The 17,756-nt window shown below is 39.1% G+C and overlaps 1 protein-coding gene across 4 annotated transcripts; it reads right to left on the reverse strand.

The window, feature by feature from the left end:
* Positions 1 to 1,402: 1,402 nt before the first annotated feature.
* LOC100356950 (oocyte-secreted protein 4A) lies at positions 1,403 to 11,050 on the reverse strand. 4 transcript variants are annotated; one of them, XM_089308386.1, is made up of 8 exons: positions 10,849 to 11,005; positions 9,393 to 9,500; positions 9,197 to 9,259; positions 8,157 to 8,214; positions 6,817 to 6,995; positions 5,627 to 5,724; positions 2,421 to 2,561; positions 1,403 to 1,685 (listed from the first exon to the last, which is right to left on the reverse strand). In XM_089308386.1, the coding sequence occupies exons 2-8, from the start codon at positions 9,438 to 9,440 to the stop codon at positions 1,640 to 1,642; spliced, it is 633 nt and encodes a 210-aa protein (XP_089164512.1). In that variant the 5' UTR covers positions 9,441 to 9,500; positions 10,849 to 11,005; the 3' UTR covers positions 1,403 to 1,639. The 4 variants fall into 4 exon arrangements, with proteins under 4 accessions (XP_089164512.1, XP_089164506.1, XP_089164509.1 ...); XM_089308380.1 differs by lacking the exon at positions 9,393 to 9,500 and having other exon boundaries at positions 10,823 to 11,050; XM_089308383.1 differs by lacking the exon at positions 9,393 to 9,500 and having other exon boundaries at positions 10,849 to 10,999.
* Between the last annotated feature and the right edge of the window lie 6,706 nt (positions 11,051 to 17,756).

Here is a 17,756-nt window from a genome sequence, read left to right on the forward strand (position 1 = left end):
TAAACTGACCAAATAATTCCATAACCCCAAACTAGTCACCATTTAGTAACATCTAGTATGGTCTCCTTTTGACACATATGTGTCCTATTCCACCCACCCACTCCCAAACACACAGGGATACATCCCTTGATGTTACATCATAGCTATGACCTCTAATACTCACCACTGTGTCTCTCCAATAAAGCAAATCATGTCATTGACCCTGAGCGCCTTCCATTTACAACCTCTCAGTCCTCAACACTGGTCCCTGCCACTTCATGATCACACATTCAATAGAGAAGGGTGGTGCCATAGGCAGATATTGGAAATAAGGATGGAATTCTGGTAGTGTAGTGCTTCCATCTGTGTGCCTGTATCTTCAGTGTGTTTCTATAAGACTTTGAGCAAGTTGTATTTAATACTTAGATTTAAAAATACATATTCCCCAGTTAAGTTTTTCCAAACATTGAGCATTCATTTATTGAAGGAATTGCAGCTAAAACAAGTTGTCTTCAGTCTAACCTTCAGTCTCAATTCACAAAGAACTGAGGAGCCCTAATGGTTTGGAGAAGGAAAACAAAAAGTAATTCATGAGTTGAAGTAAAAATGTTCTTATAGCCAGGGTTATAGATATTCCATATTGTCAATAAGCCCTCTAATAAGTATGTTGTTAGAAGTGGAAGGGGGTGAAGTAGAAAACAGAAAAAGTTGTATAGAGAATTCAATCCTTGTTCCATTTGCAGGATGGGTATCACTTGGCACATTGATCTGGCTTTCTATTGGCCTTTTTTGCAATCTGCCTTGCTCCCAGGTCTCATGCAGTACAGAAGCTCAAGAAGGGCAGATTTTCAAACAAGCCGCATTTTATTCTGGGACTTAATCCCTCTAAACAGTTTTATAAAGAGTACAGACCATAGTACAGTAACCATATAGTTATTAATTTTGTCAACTGGCCCATAATATGGACTCAAAGAAACTCCTAAAGGCCTACAATTTTTATAAAAGCTTTCAAATGTCTATTTGCTTCAAGGTTAAAGCTATCAAATTCTGACATCAAGTAGAATCTATGCCCACCTCCATTACCAAAAAGTATATATTCTATTTGTATGAGCCAGATGGATGTACCTAACTTCAAGTCAGTTTGAGAATTTATCACCATACAGAAAAAAAAGGGATAACAAGGAGCAGGGGGTAGAAGGCTAGAAATTAGAAATGGTCTAGTCTGTCTTACAGAGGGAACTTAGATTTCACTTTAAACATATTAGAAGGAAGTCAAATAGGGATTAATCAGATCTACACTGCAGTGTAAGTCATTCAGTTGGCCTCCACATTGGACAATGAGTATTCCCCTTCATAAAAGTTTCCTGTATCAGCCTTCTGTAAGTCAAGATTTCTTCAAAGAGGAGTCATAGTCACCCAGATATTCAAAACTTTAAAAAATTGCCTTTATTGCAAGTTTAAAAGTTTCAGAAAGCTCCTTTGCCTTCCACCCAAATTCATAATGGTATACAGCAGCACAAATTCATTTTAAAAGAACATTAAAAAGATGGTATCCTCAGACATTAGTCCAACTTCTAAGTTGTACAATCCATAGATAGTCAGAGTTCCAGTATTAATAAGAGTGCCTTAACCACCAGAATTTATAGCTTAGTTCCTCCACTTAAGACCAAGGAAAAGTTACAACCCCTCCAAGGGAAACACTGTTCCTGTAAGGAAGAAATGAAACTGTCAGATAAGAGTACTATTGGGAACTAATTACATTTTAAAATCCCTTAGATATTTCACCGTGGCTCAATGAAGAAGAAACTTAAAAATGAAAAAGGCATAATTTTAAGTGTCATAATCTATTACAATATTGTAATAACTCAGGTATAATTTATCCATTACTTATGTATAGCTCTTGTTAATAGGAGTTTGTAGATTTTATGTAATAACATCTAGAGTTTTAAATGGTTATTAGATTCCTAAAAATGAAAATAAGGTCTGGCCATGTTGTGATGCTAAGTCCAAGGGCCATAGAGCATCTGATCAATCCTTAAGGTCCCTCACATCCAAGAGGGTTTCTGCTTAGTCATATGTCCTTACAGAACAAAGCACAGGTATTCAGAATTCCCACACAGCTCAGTCACTATCCTCATGGATGTTCTTTGGAATTTCTAGTCTTATTCCCTACTCATGTTAGTCATCAAAAATGCATTTTGTGATTATGTTAGGAATGATAACCTAAGTAGTTACTGAGGCTTCTTCTAAAATCCACATATTAATCAGACTAGGAAATGCCATGACAAAATATGCCCCTAATCACCATTAATGAATGGTCACAATGGTCCTAAACTGAAGTCATATGGATACATGGTACACCACATATGGTGTCACCTTGAACCCTTGCCTTTTTATAAATGTATTAGTAATCATTCACAATACAAAGTCAAAATACTTACACAAATGATGGCCCTGGATGAGTCCCAAAATTTTCTACTTGACATGTTGAATTTTTCTTTTCCACTGGCCCTCGAGATGTTTCTCCAGATGCACTACCATTACTTTCTACTTCTTTTGATGTAAAGGTAAAAGAAAGCTTTCTGGAAAAGGAAAAGATAGGAGTCTGAGGTTAGTGTCTGATTACTGTTATTTTTAATGACTAGAAATATGAGGACAGAAACTAAGTGAGATAACTCTTTGGGTTGTAAAAAATAAAATGGCAATCAAATGGTTTGATATACAAGGCAAACTTCTATTTTTATATCTGCAAATTTGCAAAGTGTCTAAGATTTTGAGAAGTAGAGTCAGACAGTGAAAGGGAGAGAAAGGTCCTCCATCTGCTGGCTCATTCCCCAATTGGCCGCAACAGCCAGAGCTGAGCTGATCTGGAGCCAGGAGCCAGGAGCTTCTTCCTGGTCTCTCATGTGGGTGCAGGGGCCCAAGCACTCCGGCCATCCTCTACTGCTTTTCCAGGTCATAGCAGAGAGCCAGATGGGAAGGGGAACAGCTGGGATATGAACTGGTGCCCATATGGGATGCCAGCGCCGCAGGCAGAGGGTTAATCTACTGCGCTGGTCCCAAGTTTCTAACAGAACATTACCTCCATTACTTTCCAATACCAGAATTAGTGATTGTGATCCAGAAATAAAGCCAAAGTAGTATCAACTGGCAGAAACTTACAAATTTGTAATCTACAAATACCTCACTCCATAGTTCACAGAAGATGATTAGAGTTTTGTGTTCCTAGTGGGTTAGAGCGATATGAAAGTGCTTCCTTTTTTATGAAAGAAAGTGTTTTAAAGGAGCCTTAAACACAGAAGAGTAGCTACACTGGAGAATGACATCTCACTGCCAAGTGGTTGTCTGCTTATGCAATAGACTGGTAGATCTTCTGCACACACCCCTTTGATACACAGATAGGGAAGAGAAAGGAGGGCACCAGCAATGTGGTGCCATGAGCTAAACTGCTGCTTACAATACCAGCGTTCTGTATCGAAACATAGATTCAAGTCCCAGTTGCTCTGCTTCCAATCCAGCTTCCTGCTAATGCACTTGGGAAAAGCAGCAGAGGCTAACACAAATATCTGGGTCCTTGCCAATCATATGGGAGACCAGGATGGAGTTCCTGGCTACTGACTTTGGCCTGGACCAGACCCAGCCATTGCAGCCATTTGGAGAGTGAACCAACAGATGTCTCTTCCTGCTGTCCCCCTTTCCCCTGCCTTTCAAATATTTTTTTAAGTAGTACAAAAAGGAACACAGCCTGGCATTTGGTAGATATCTTCCTACATGTCTGTAGGAAATAGCTCAAAACAATATATATAACTTAAGAAATAGCTCAGAACAATATATGCCACCTGTAAGTTACTTATCGCATGGATAAGGATCTCCCATAAAACAAGAGGCACAAAGACCAACAACCTATTTAGGGGACTAAGAGATGCCCTCCAATGCGGTATTTGAGTGAAGCCAGGAGAACTATCAAACTGCCTCTTCAAAACATATCCAGTGGGCATCTGTGCCTTGCAGCATCCCCCTAGTGTTCACAATTTGAGCTACATTTAGAGTTTGCCGTATACACTTTTAACCAGTGTCACTAGAAACAGACTGCAACTGTACCAGTTTTGAGATAGTCCTTCCTTCCCCCATTTCACCCTTTGCCTCTCCTCTGACATGCCATGGTATAAGGAAACAGGAGAAGGCTTCTAGCTCATTTTGAGGCCTCATTGTCTCCACTGTTGTACTCGGAACTGATAGTAAGAAAAGCATTAGAGATAAATTTCAAAGTTTATATTAAAATAATTTATTATTGGAAAATGCCAAAGATACTGTGAGGGGAAGGGAAGGGAAGGTTTTATGTAACAAAGCTGAGCTCACCTGCTGTTAAACAGGTGCAGCTTCTTCATTGAACTCAAGATTGTTCAAATAGACTGTATTTAAAGTTCCAACCACCATGGAATCAGACCATGTGAACAAACCCATTAGGGACAAGCCAGATTACCTAAACTCTGCATCTATTGGCTCTTTTTTTTTTTTTCTCATTGTTGAAAAGTGTCTCAAACAGGAGAGGATGTTGGTTACTAGCAAGTCCTTATTTTTATAACTTAAGATAAATCAATAGAGATTGTTTCACACTTAGTTTGAAAGTCTTAGAAACCTTGATTTTGAACCTCTTGGGTCATCCTCCTCTCAACTACAGAGATGGTAAGGTCACAAAATAATTTAATTGTTCCTATAAGCACCTTGGAGATGAGACAGGTTGGTGATGGAGAGTGCAGATAAGGAATGCCCAAAAGAAAGTTTACTAGAAATACATATAAATATTACTAGAATATTTGTATTAATATATAATAGATATAATATATAATACATTATGTTTATATAATTTATATATGTATGTTTATATATTAAATATATTTATATTGTATTATAAATTTATACAATATTTATATTGTATGTAAGTATTTACTAGAAAAATATATAAATATATAAATAAATATATCCTTCTGATATAGTCTCTTTGACTCAATCCTTCAAACCTAACATACCAACTAAATTTTCCCTGAGGGATAGTACAAAATGTTATGTGCATAGGCTGGAGGAGACAAAAACCCTGAACCATTTGTTTTCCAATAAATATTTTATAAGCTGCATTAATAGTAATACAGTGAAATTTATAGTAAAACTTTTTCACCTAAACAAGTTCATTTAAGAAAAATTCAAGGATTAGTTTTGAAGCACAGCACCCCACATTGGGGTGCTGGATTGAGTCCTGGCTGCTCTGCTTTAGATCCAGCTTCCAGATAGTGCACTTGAGAAAGCAGGAGATGGCCCTAGTGTTTTAGCCCCTGTTATCCACATGGACCTCTCAAGGAAAGTTCTAGGTTTCTGGCCCAACCTCAGCTATTATGGCCACTTGGGGAGCGAACCAGTGGATGGAACATCTGTTTGTCCCTCTACATTGCTCTTTTAAATAAATATATCTTTAAAAATTAGAGATGACTAATTTGTATGAGTGTGCATATATTATTTGATGAGTGCTATATCTACTCATATGACTGAGTGAAACATTAAGTCAGTCTCACCATCTTTTCAAACAGCAACTCTCAAACATTTGGTAGCCAAGGAAATATTAAATAACTTTAATCTCTGGATAGTTACTTACCTTTGGATAGAACATGATATTGGGACGTGACCTCTGACATTTAGAAATACTGGTTCATATGAAACTGAACTCTCAATAAGAATACCCCATAGACGTTCCTGAAGGGCAAAAAAGTACCCAGTTAATTCTGATAGTTACAAAACATTTTAAAAGTAAAATTTAGAGTATGAATTTATCATTTTCTGTTAAGGAGGGATCAGTGTTGTTCCTTGGCAAGTTAAGCTGCAGCCTATGATGCAGGCATCCCATGTAAGTGCTGGTTTGAGACCCAGCTGTTCTGTTTTCACTCCAGCTTCCTGCTAAAGTGCCTGCGAAAGCTGAAGAGGATGACCCAAGTGCTTGGGCCCCTGCCACCCACATGGAAGACCTGGATGGAGTTCAAGTCTCCCATCTCTGGCCCAACTCAAAGTGTAGTGTTTCTCTTTTCAGTTATAAAAAGTTAAAGTTCCCCCAAAGCTCAAGGCTGTTCTATTACCCACATCTACTCCTCCCTCTCCCTGTGTGTAATTCTGCCTATCAAATAAACAAGTCTTTTTTAAAAGAGAGGGAGGAAGGGAGAGGAGGATGAGGACAGCAGAGCTGACAAGATGTCCATGTTTAGAAAAGATCCAGGTACCACAATAGCCCCTGACTTAGTGCTCAGGACATTGTATCTGATTGGCAGTTGGGTCTGCACAGACAACTCTTAGCCACCACATTTGTGTAAGATTTAAGGTCTGATTTTGCCAGACCTGTTTGATAAACTCTGCAGCTTACTCTGGGTATTAAGTACTCTGTTTCAGAGCAGGTTCCACCTTCCCCAATTTTAATATGGAAATATAAATCAAGATTCATTAAACTTCTAAATCTGACTACAAAATATTTTAAGTCTTTGTAGACCTGTCTTGAAAATACTTAATTCTGCCACTACATCATAAGAACTGTCACATCATACCTAAATGAATGTGCTTATCTTCCAACAAAATTTGAGATACAAGCGGTTGGTGAATTTGACCAGGAACTGCTGATAGCAAATAAGCCATTATTTGCAAATGAGAGATTTCTTCTACTGGGAAACTATCCAAAAACTTAAGGCAGAGCATACTCAGTATTACATGAGGTGTAAAGTCAACTGACAAGTATAGTGCAATGTTAGTAAGTAGATTTACTTTAAAATAGAACAAGTTACTTATTTAAATAATTGTTCTTACATATTTCCTGATGCCACAAGAAGTAAGCGTATAGATGAACTCGAAGTAACTAGGCAATATTCTGCTTACGGGACAGCCAGTTCCAAGATACAGCTCATAAGGTTGTGGTTGCAGTTCATCCACAAAAGGTGCCCTCCTAATTTTGACCTGGAGCCAGAATTCACTACAGGCTACAAACACTGACCAGGAAAAAAATAAAATAAAAACGTGAAATAGCATGTCTGTCTTCAACCAACAGCTTAGAAAATGTTCAACCCCATAGTTGACCTGAACAACACACTCTAGAGTGAAAACAGACTATTTCTATGTTTTCTACTGTGAGATCTTAGATGAGTCATTCAACCTTTTCATGGTTAAGTCTCCTCATCCAAATTGGGTGAGATAGTAAGGGCTACATCCTGGGAATCATGAAGTATGAAGTCAAGAGTCTGTAATGTATGTAGTATCTAAGAAATATTGATATTACCAATAAGAAAAATAGCCTCTTATCTGACAAGATTTTTATATATTAAACTTATTCTCCCATATGTACATACAAATCAAGAATAAGCCAGTGAGTGCCCATCATTTTTTGAAAAATTATACCCCTGGGGCCAGCGCCATGGCTCACTTGGTTAATCCTCTGCCTGCAGAGCTGGCATCCCATGTGGGTGCCGGGTTCTAGTCCCGACTGCCACTCTTCCAGTCCAGCTCTCTGCTGTGGCCCGGGAAGGCAGTGGAGGATGGCCCAAGTGCTTGGGCGCCTGCACCCATGTCAGAGACCAGGAAGAAGTACCTGGCTCCTGGCTTCAGATCGGTGTAGCTCTGGCCATAGTGGCCATTTGGGGGGTGAACCAGTGAAAGAAGACCTTACTCTGTCTCTCTCCCTCACTGTCAAATAAATTATACCCCTTTTCTGAGTACAGACCAGAGGTCTTCAAAAATTCATGGAAAAAGACTATGAAAGACTGCGCATGAATTTAAAAAAATTTTTGTATTGAAATATTTATCTTTTAATGCACTATTCCATGAACTTTTTGAAGTATTCTCAGTAGATGTATATATGGTACCTACTTGTCTTTAATAAATATATATGTTTACAAAGTACTAAATAAAAAAAGTACAACTTTTGAATTGTTGCGGCTTTTCCCCCCCATATCCTCCCTCCCACCCGCAACCATCCCATCTCCTACTCCCTCTCCCATCCTATTCATCATGTACGTATTCACTTTTGCAATTTGCCATGGCCCTATATTGATTTGATTACTGGCTTATACAAAGCATCCTCAGAAAGTTAATGGAAAATTCATATTATGAAAAAATGACAGACTTCAAAAATGTTTGCATTCAAATAAGGTTACCTTTTAATTCAATTTTTCTATGAACTTTTGGAAGCGTATTCAGACTATCTTCTGATATCTGGTAAGAGAAGTTACCTATATTTGCATTCTACTTTAATTCTGTGAGATGGTTTAGTATTACTAGGGCTATGTGACAGTTTAACAATAAAATAGATACCAGGCTTAGCTATAATTCCCTATTAAGATTTGGAAGCAACCATGTTTCTAGTGAGAGAAGGAAGCAACCATGAAGTATATTAATGGTCCAAAAAGAATACTTTTATGACCCTGGGACTGTTGTAAAGATTAAGTATGGGCTTGGTCACAAAGAATATCTTAATATAATCAAATATTGTCAAGTTTAGGCTAAATTTGTCATTACCCAATAATGTTTGATATAAAGTAACAATACTTCAGATCAAATGCAATTTTTAAAATATCACTTAAAAATCAAATAGAACCCATTAAAACCTCTACTCAAATGAATTCACCTGACTTCTTCCTTTATTCACATAGAATATATCAAGGAAACTTTTCTTGCCCCCATTCCTATAAAATATTTATGATTCCTTTACATTTTATTCTGTCTTATCCCCACGCAAGATTTGAAATATCCTTTCTTACTTCTATTGTCATGCTTCTAAACACCTAGGTTTCACTACAACTTTGTGCTACTTTGAATTTGAAACAGAACACATGATCTGAATCAGTAGTTCTCAGTTTGACCCCGAACCAATATGGTCAGCATCACCTAGTAATTTTTTAGGAATTCAAATTCCTAAGCAGTAACCATATTGTGTTATTGCTTAGTACAGTGAGGTTAGGGTCCAGAAATCTATGTTGTAACAAACCCTCCAAGGGAGACATGCGAAAATTTTTACAACCATTTCTTCAGGGGATTTTTATCTTATATTATAAGCCTTTATCACATTATATTCACAAGAATCTATGTAGGTTGGAATATCATGTTTATCTATACATCAATCTTTCCTCTTTTTGCCACTATCTTGGTTCTCTGCTGTTAATGAAGTGACTGTTGAATTTTCCTATATAGAAATTACCAACATTCCAGACAAATTAACTTTTGGTGGAGTCCTTTTGATGTAAAGCTCATTAAAGCAGGTCTGCAAGAAAAAAAGAGGGAGTCAATGTAGAGGCTTAGCAAATTAAGCCAAGGCCTCTGATGGCAGCATCCCATAGAGGGCCCAATTTGATTCCCAGCTGCTCCACTTCCAATACAGCTCCCTGCTAATTCACCTGAGAAAGCAGTGGAAGATGGCCCAAGTCTTGGGCCCCTGCACCCATGTGGAACAACTTGGAGGAAGCTCCTGTCTCCCGGCTTTGGCTTGGCCCCCACCTGGGTCACTGGGGCAGAATGGGTAGTAAACAAGTGGATGGAGATTCTCCACCCATCCCCACCCACATAACTTTTTCAAATTAAAAAAGAAAGATAAATCAAAGAGTACAAGCAACTTTAAAGGGAATAAAAATGAGGCAATAAATTGAAGAGGAATTGAGATAAAGAGTGCCATGGGGTTGGGTGTTGCATGAAGGGTTAAGCTGCCACTTGTGATACCCACATCCCATACTGCAGTGCCGATTCAAGTCCTGCCATCTCCATTTCTGATCCAGTCTCCTGTTAATGCCCAAGAGGCAGCGTATTATGGCACAAGTACTTGGGTTTCTATCACCTACACAGGGGATCTGTATGGAGTTCCTGGCTTTGGCCTAACCTAGTCCCTGTTACTAGCAAGTGAGATGTGAACTAGTGGATGGTAAGGTCTCGGTCACTGTGGTAGTCAAAAATATAAGTAAATGTTTTTAAAAAGAGAAAAAGATGTGTCAGGAGGTGCCTGTACAATACTACAGACTTGGGGATGACACGACCCATCAGGAAGAGGAAATGCTAAGCTTTCCTTGGAACACAAGATGGCTAGAAATTTGGGAGATTCAAATTATACACATTGGTTACAAGGAAATAAGATGAAGCTTCCACAATCCTTAGAAGTTATTCAATTTTCACATATAAAATAGCCTTGTGAATATTTTTAAATTTTTCTAAACATAATAGATGCAGATCTGGAACCACTTGGAAATTACGCATCAGCTGCTTTGATTCACTGATTCAAAAATCACTTTCACCAGTTAATATTAGCTTGCTAGTCTACATGAAGTCTCTAAAGAAATCATTTAAAATTGAAAGCAGTTGATCACTCTGCCCAACCTACATACCATACGGACAAAGTCACTAGAACCTAAATCTCTTTCCCTAGATACCTGGCCAGTTATCCTGATTCATCCATTCATCACAACTATTTCAGCCTTTAAAGGGTGACAAGCATGTCCAAGACAAAAGGATAGGAGGTGTCTTCGAAGAGCTCGTAGAAATGCATATTATAAAATAAGATGCCGATTTCATGCTTTCGCATCAAAATAAACTTAGCTGTTAATTCCATTTGCCCTCAGCTGTTCTAAGTGCCCTAGTAAAGACCTCAAAACACTTGCAAAAAGGAAAACAGCAGCATCTTGAGGTCATCTTAGGATGGGGTTGAGAGGAAACATGATGAAGATGCACAGAAATATCTCATGACTGAAAACCGAGAGCCATTAGATATCAGCAGATAATGACCGGATAATAAGCACCACAGTCAAAAATACACAAACACCCCAATGGCTTGCATCACCACCCTCCAGAATTCCCTCGAGGTCTTACAGTCTTCTTCGTCACCATGAGCAGACACAAGAAGCAGGAGGAGCCCTCCCAGCACATTAAAGATCTTCATGGCTTCCAGATCTTGAGCCAAAGTGTCACAGGAAGCAGGAAATCAAGGGAAGTGGGCCTCTGCTGTTTTAAACCTCTTGCCTCTTCAGCTGTGGGTGATGAGTTAATCTGAAAAGCTCTGGAAGCCCTCAACACTTTGTTGCCTTTTCCTCCTCCCAGCAGAAGTCATTTTATAATCATCATTCAGATAATCAGAGAGAGAAAATGTGGAAAACGTGGTTCTACACTGTATCCAACTCTCACCCATGGTATCTTCCTCAAGTGTGTGGTATGACTGAAATTGTGTCTTACAAAATACTTGACATGTTTCTGTTGGAGTGTTAAAAGTAGAGTTACCTTAACCACTCTGGGGTTTTGTGGAAAAAAAAATGTATTCCCTTTATTCTCTGCCTCAAGCTTTGCAGTCAATGATTCTGACACAATGAGCCCATTAATCTGCTCTAACAAGCTCCTGGAGATTCTGATTCAGGTAAACAAATTTGCAAAATTGCCCTCTAAGCTTTGAAAAGCTCTGCTTTCTGTTTTATTTTGCTTTCCCAGGAGTCTTTTATTACAAATGTGTACATCTACAGTTTGCTAAAGAAAAGTTCACAAGAGAATTTTTGTCGCATAAAACCTAGGAATGCAAAATCCTGACAGAGAGAGGGATTAAGGATGAAAATAATTTCTCCTGATCATATTTTGGCAGAAAACAACTATTACAGAAGCTACATCTCAAACACACGGCTTTATAAAATTATCTCCACAAATTACATGTAGACTACATAGATTGTCACAGCTTCTAAGTGCAGGATACCTCATGGATATTATCATGCTTATCTATAAAAACCTCCAAGATTATGTGTTGATGTAGCAAGGAAAGAGTAAAAAGGCATATCTGTGATTGTCAGAAACCTCAAGTGAAAGTTCTTCCCACTAAATATAATACAGCTGGGGTACCTCCTCCAGGACACAGGAATGAGACCTAACCAAGCATAAGTCTCTATCTTTATTAGGGACCTAGAGAAAAATTTCTTTTCCTCATCACTATTTTGGTTTTTTTTGTTTGTTTGTTTTATTAATTGTACATATTTATGGGGTACAGTGTAATAATTTGATAAATGCATTCAATTTGCAAAGATTGATTCAGGTTAGCACTCCATCTTCTTAAAGAATTTTTTAAATGTTTTTGACATGGAATTGTAAGTATTATGGGATATAGTGTAATATTTGAATAAGTGTGTAAAGTACAATGCTTACTAACAAAATCAGGATAATTACCTTCCCCTACCTTGTCATTGCTTTCATGCTTGGAGCCTTCAAGCTTTGATCATTTATTTGTTCATAAAATATGTCACAGCTTTCCGTGAACTTTAGTCACCCCACTGTGCCGAGGAGCACTAGAACTTATCAACACCCCTTTGTGCCTCTGACCCCTGACCCTTCTGATCTCTATTATCAGTATTCTAAGTTCAGCACAACTTTTTATAGCTTCCACATATGAACACTATTTATCTTTTATTCCCAGAAACCCTTTATTTAAGGAATACAAACTTCATGCATTTCATAAATACAACTTTAGGAACATAGTGATTCTCCCCACCTAACCTGCCTCCCACCCATCTTCCTCCTCCTCCCTCTCCTATTCTCATTCTTATTTTTTTACTAAGATCTATTTTAAATTAACTTTATACACATATAATTAATTTTATACTAAGTAAAGAGTTCAACAAATAGTATGAAAAAAACTTTCTCAACAGTTGAGACAAAGGCTGTTCAATGTTGCATCTCAAAGTGTCAATTTCATTTCTATAGATTATTGATCTCTTAAAGATATATATTATTTATTTGAAAGGGAGATAGAGAGAAAGATCTTCTATCTACTGATTCATGCCCCAGATGCCTGCAATAGCCAGGGCTGGGTCAGGCCGAAGCCAGGAACTGGGAAATCCACGCAGGCCTCCCACGTGGGTGGCAGGAACCCAAGCACTCTTGCCATCATCTGCTGCCTTCCCACGTGCATTAGCAGGAAGGCAGACAGGAAGCAGAGGAGCTGGGACTCAAACCAGATTTCTGATGTGGGATGCAAGAATCTCAAGCAGCAGCTTAACCTACTGCGTGCAGCACCTGCCCCCAAGATCCTGTATCTTTTGTACTCAGCACCACTACTGTGTCAGGCTAATGTATAAGTTGTCTTTGTTTCATGGTTAGTGGTTTCCATGTTTCCTATAATAACTTCCTTACATCAAAATGATAAAGAAATAATCCTCTATTCTCTTCTGAAAGCTATACAAATTTGCTCTCCGTATTGAGTTTCTTAATCCACTTGAAATTAATGATCTTTTATGAATAGGGAAAGGTATTTAACCATATGCATGTACTGAAAACTATCCAAACAACCCAGACCCATTTTTTAAAGATGGCTATCCCAGTCTATCTCTTTGTGGTCAGTACAAGAGTACTTCAAAACGTTGTCAGTAAATACATAGAATGGAAAAAAAAAAAAAACTATGCATAGATTTCAGGGTTGTTTTGCACCAGGATAAGCTTCTAGATGTATTTTTCTGTGAACATTTTGAGGGCCTTCATTTATGTGTATATCTATTTCCAAATTCTATGTTTTGATCATGGGTTTATGTATATAGTCTTATGCCATATTCTCATACTATCTTTATTTAAGATTTATTTATTTGAGAGTTCAGACAAAGAGGGAGAGACAGAGAGAAACAGAGGCCTTCCATCTGTTGATTCACTCCCCAGATGGTTGCAACAGCCAGAGCTGGGCTGATCTAAAGCCAGGAGTTTCCTCCAGGTCTCCCACATGTGTGCAGAGGCCCAAGTACCTGTGCCATCATCCACTGCTTTCCCAGGCCGTTGGCAGGAAGCTGGATCAGAAGTGGAGCAGCCAGGACTCGAACCAGTGCCCATGTGGGATGCCAGTGCTATAGGCAGGCAGAGGCTTAACCTACTATATCATAGCACTGGCCCCTCTTATACTATCTTGATTACTGTAGCCCTACTCTCTCTGTTTAAGAGTGTTTGACCATATTTGACCAGTTATCACTCCATATAAATCTTAGTATCAGCTCACCAAATTTCAATTTTTAACAAAGTTGTGACTATGGAGGAATTAGAATCAATCTAAAACCCCGTGAGTATTAGAACACATGAACATATTATCTCTCCATTCATTTAAAACATACTTAATGCCTAAGAGTAGCTTTAGAATTTTCTATTTGAAGTTCTTATCCATATTTTTTTAAAGATTTGTTTATTTGTTTGAAATTCAGAGTTACAGAGAGAGAGAAGGAGAGGCCAAGAGAGAGGTCTTCTATCCGCTGGTTCACTCCCTAATTGGCCAATATGGCCAGAGGTGCGCCAATCCGAAGCCAGGAGCCAGGAGCCTCTTCCAGGCCTCCTATGTGGGTGCAGGGGCCCAAGGACTTGGACATCTTCTACTGCTTTCCCAGATCATAGCAGAGAACTGGATCAGAAGTGGAGCAGCCAAGTCTCAAACCGGCACCCATATGGAATGCCAGCACCACAGGCAACAGCTTTACCCACTATGCCGTAGCACCAGCCCCCATATTTTCTTAGTTTACTTCAAAGTATTAAATGTTCTTATTCTGTTATTATTTTTGCTGGTATACTAAACTCCTGTTTCTTTGTAAACTGATTGTTAATTCTAATAGTTTATCTTTAGATTCTTTTATATTTTCTTTTTTTTTTTTTTTTTTTTTTTTTTGGACACGCAGAGGGGACAGTGAGAGAGAGACAGAGAGAAAGGTCTTCCTTTTGCCGTTGGTTCACTCTCCAATGGCCGCCACGGCCGGCGCACTGTGGCCAGCGCACTGCGCTGATCCGATGGCAGGAGCCAGGTGCTTCTCCTGGTCTCCCATGGGGTGCAGGGCCCAAGCACTTGGGCCTTCTTCCACTGCCTTCCCTGGCCACAGCAGAGAGCTGGCCTGGAAGAGGGGCAACCAGGACAGAATCTGGCACCCCGACCGGGACTAGAACCCAGTGTGCCGGCGCCGCAAGGCGGAGGATTAGCCTAGTGAGCCGCAGCGCCGGCCAACGGATCAGTGCGGTGTGCCTGCTGCAGCGGCCATTGGAGGATGAACCAATGGTAAAAGGAAGAACTCTCTCTCTCTCTCTCTCTCCCTCTCTCTCTCTCTCTCACTATCCACTCTGCCTGTAAAAAAAAAATAATAATATTAGTCAATGAAAATGATCTGTATTTCCCCTCCTTGTTGCTCTTATCAAGTATTTTAAATGTTTATTTATTTTATTAAAAGATAAATATCTCCCTTGCTCTTACCAAGTTTTGTTATAAGATTATCTTAGAGCCGGCGCCGCGGCTCACTAGGCTAATCCTCCGCCTAGCGGCGCCGGCACACCGGGTTCTAGTCCCGGTCGGGGCGCCGGATTCTGTCCCGGTTGCCCCTCTTCCAGGCCAGCTCTCTGCTCTGGCCAGGGAGTGCAGTGGAGGATGGCCCAGGTGCTTGGGCCCTGCACCCCATGGGAGACCAGGAAAAGCACCTGGCTCCTGGCTCCAGCCATCGGATCAGCGCGGTGCGCTGGCCGCAGCGCGCCAGCCGCGGCGGCCATTGGAGAGTGAACCAACGGCAAAGGAAGACCTTTCTCTCTGTCTCTCTCTCTCACTGTCCACTCTGCCTGTCAAAAAAAAAAAAAAAAAAAAAGATTATCTTAGAAAGATCAGAAGCGAGGCAGCCGGGACTCGAACTGGCGCCCATATGGGATGCCAGCACTGCAGGTGGAGGCTTAACATTCTATGCCACAGCACAGCCAGAGCCATTAGATGGCAAGAAGAAAAAAATGACAGAGTGAAGATGCAACTGACTTAATGGGAGAAAATATTTGCAAACTGTGGTATGATAAAGGACTAATATCCAGACTATATAAGGAGCTCAAGAAACTCAACAACAAAACAAACAATCCATTTAAGAAATGGGCAAAGGACCTGAACAGGCATTTTTCAAAGGATGAAATACAAATGGCCAACATATATGAAAAAATGCTCAGAATCACTAGCCATCAGGGAAATGTGAATAAAAATCACAATAAGGTTTTATCTCACCCCAGTTAGAATGGCTAGCATCCAAAAATCAAAAAATAGCAAATGCTGATAAGGATATTGGAAAAAAGGGTACCCTAATATGCTATTGGTGGGTATGCAAACTGGTATAACCATTATGGAAGACAATATGGAGATTCCTCAGAAAACTAAAAATAGATCTACCATTTGACACAGCTTATCCCACTTCTGGGAATATATCCAAAGGAAATGAAAGAAGCTTATGAAAGAGTTACCTGCACTCCCATGTTTATAGCAGCTTAATTGACAGTAGCTAAGATATGGATGGAATCAACCTAGATGTATATCAGCTGATGACTAGATAAAGAAAATGTGATATATAGATGTCTGTGTATGATAGAATATTACTCAGCCATAGAAAAATGAAGTCTTGACATTTGCAAAAAAATGGATGCAATTGGAGCTTACTCTGTTAAGTGTAATAAACCCAACACAAAAAACAAATATAATATGTTTTCTCTTATTTGTGGTGGTTATTATAAAGAGAGAGTATAAAAATTGGTGCCAGTGTTACGGTTCCATGGGTTAAGCCAATGCCTGTGATGCTAGTATCCAATGAGACCTGGTTCAAATCCTGGCTGCTCCACTTCTAATCGAGCTACCTGCTAATGCATCCAGGAGAACAGCAGAAGATGGCCCAAGGGCTTGGACCTCTGCCACCCATGTGGGAGATGCAGATGGAGTTCGAGGCTCCTGCCTTCAGCCTAGCCGAGCCTCTGCATTGTGACCATTAGGGGGTTGAACCAGTGAACAGAAGATCTCTGTCTCTCTCTAACTGCCTTTCAAATAAATCTTTAAATAAATAAAAATTTAAAAACTGTGTGGATGTCATATCATTTGGCAGACAGCTATAAGTAGTGCTTCATTAAAGCATAACATGTAAAGTATAATATATTCTTTCACATGTTAAAAAAAGAAATGGAGGGGGGAATAGTGAGGGCTCTTAAAGTACTAGGAACGCTTCATTTTTAATTACAGTATTGGCTATGACGTGGCAAAAATAACCAAAAAATTAGTTTATGTGTACAATTATATGCATTTCTTGGTATGAATATTGTATTTCAATAAAATGTGTATTAAAAAGAGTATCCTAGATTTACAAAATTAGTTGACAATTGTTTCCTCTTTTTTCTATTTTCTTGAAGCGCTTTAGGTTAGAATTGTTTTCTTTCTGGAATTTGATATGGAAGGTTTTTGATAATTTCTGTAGTAGCTGTAGGACTAGTTTTGTTTTTTGCAAAATAATCACAGAGTTAACTTCGGTGAGTAACAAATTTCAAACATTTGTCAATATTGTCAATATCATCTAATTTCAGATATATTGGCATGAAATTGTTCTTTATGCCCTTTTATTACCTATTTTATCTGCTACTCTCTCTTTATATTTATGTTCAAAGAATCACCATCCACTTGGTTAAGCTTTGTAATTGGTTTTCAACATTAATAACCTATGTTCCTAATTAGTCTACACAATTGCCTGTATTTTTGTGGTCTCAGAATAGACCTGGCCATGGAAAGCCAAGACACTCTGGGAAAAAATAAAAAAAAAAAAAAAAGGACCTAAATGAAAGACCTCCGTGAGTGAGATCCCAGTGGAAAGAACAAGTCACCAAAGAAGGAGGGACCTTTCTCTGAAGGGAGGAGAGAACTTCCACTCTGACTACAACCTTGTCTAAATATGATCAGAGTCGGTGAACTCAAAAGGCTTCCACAGCCTTGGCAACTCATGACAAGAGCCTAGGGT

Source organism: Oryctolagus cuniculus, chromosome 1 (assembly GCF_051225735.1).
Source record: "Oryctolagus cuniculus isolate XC-2025 breed Fujian yellow rabbit chromosome 1, ASM5122573v1, whole genome shotgun sequence".
NCBI lineage: Eukaryota > Metazoa > Chordata > Mammalia > Lagomorpha > Leporidae > Oryctolagus > Oryctolagus cuniculus.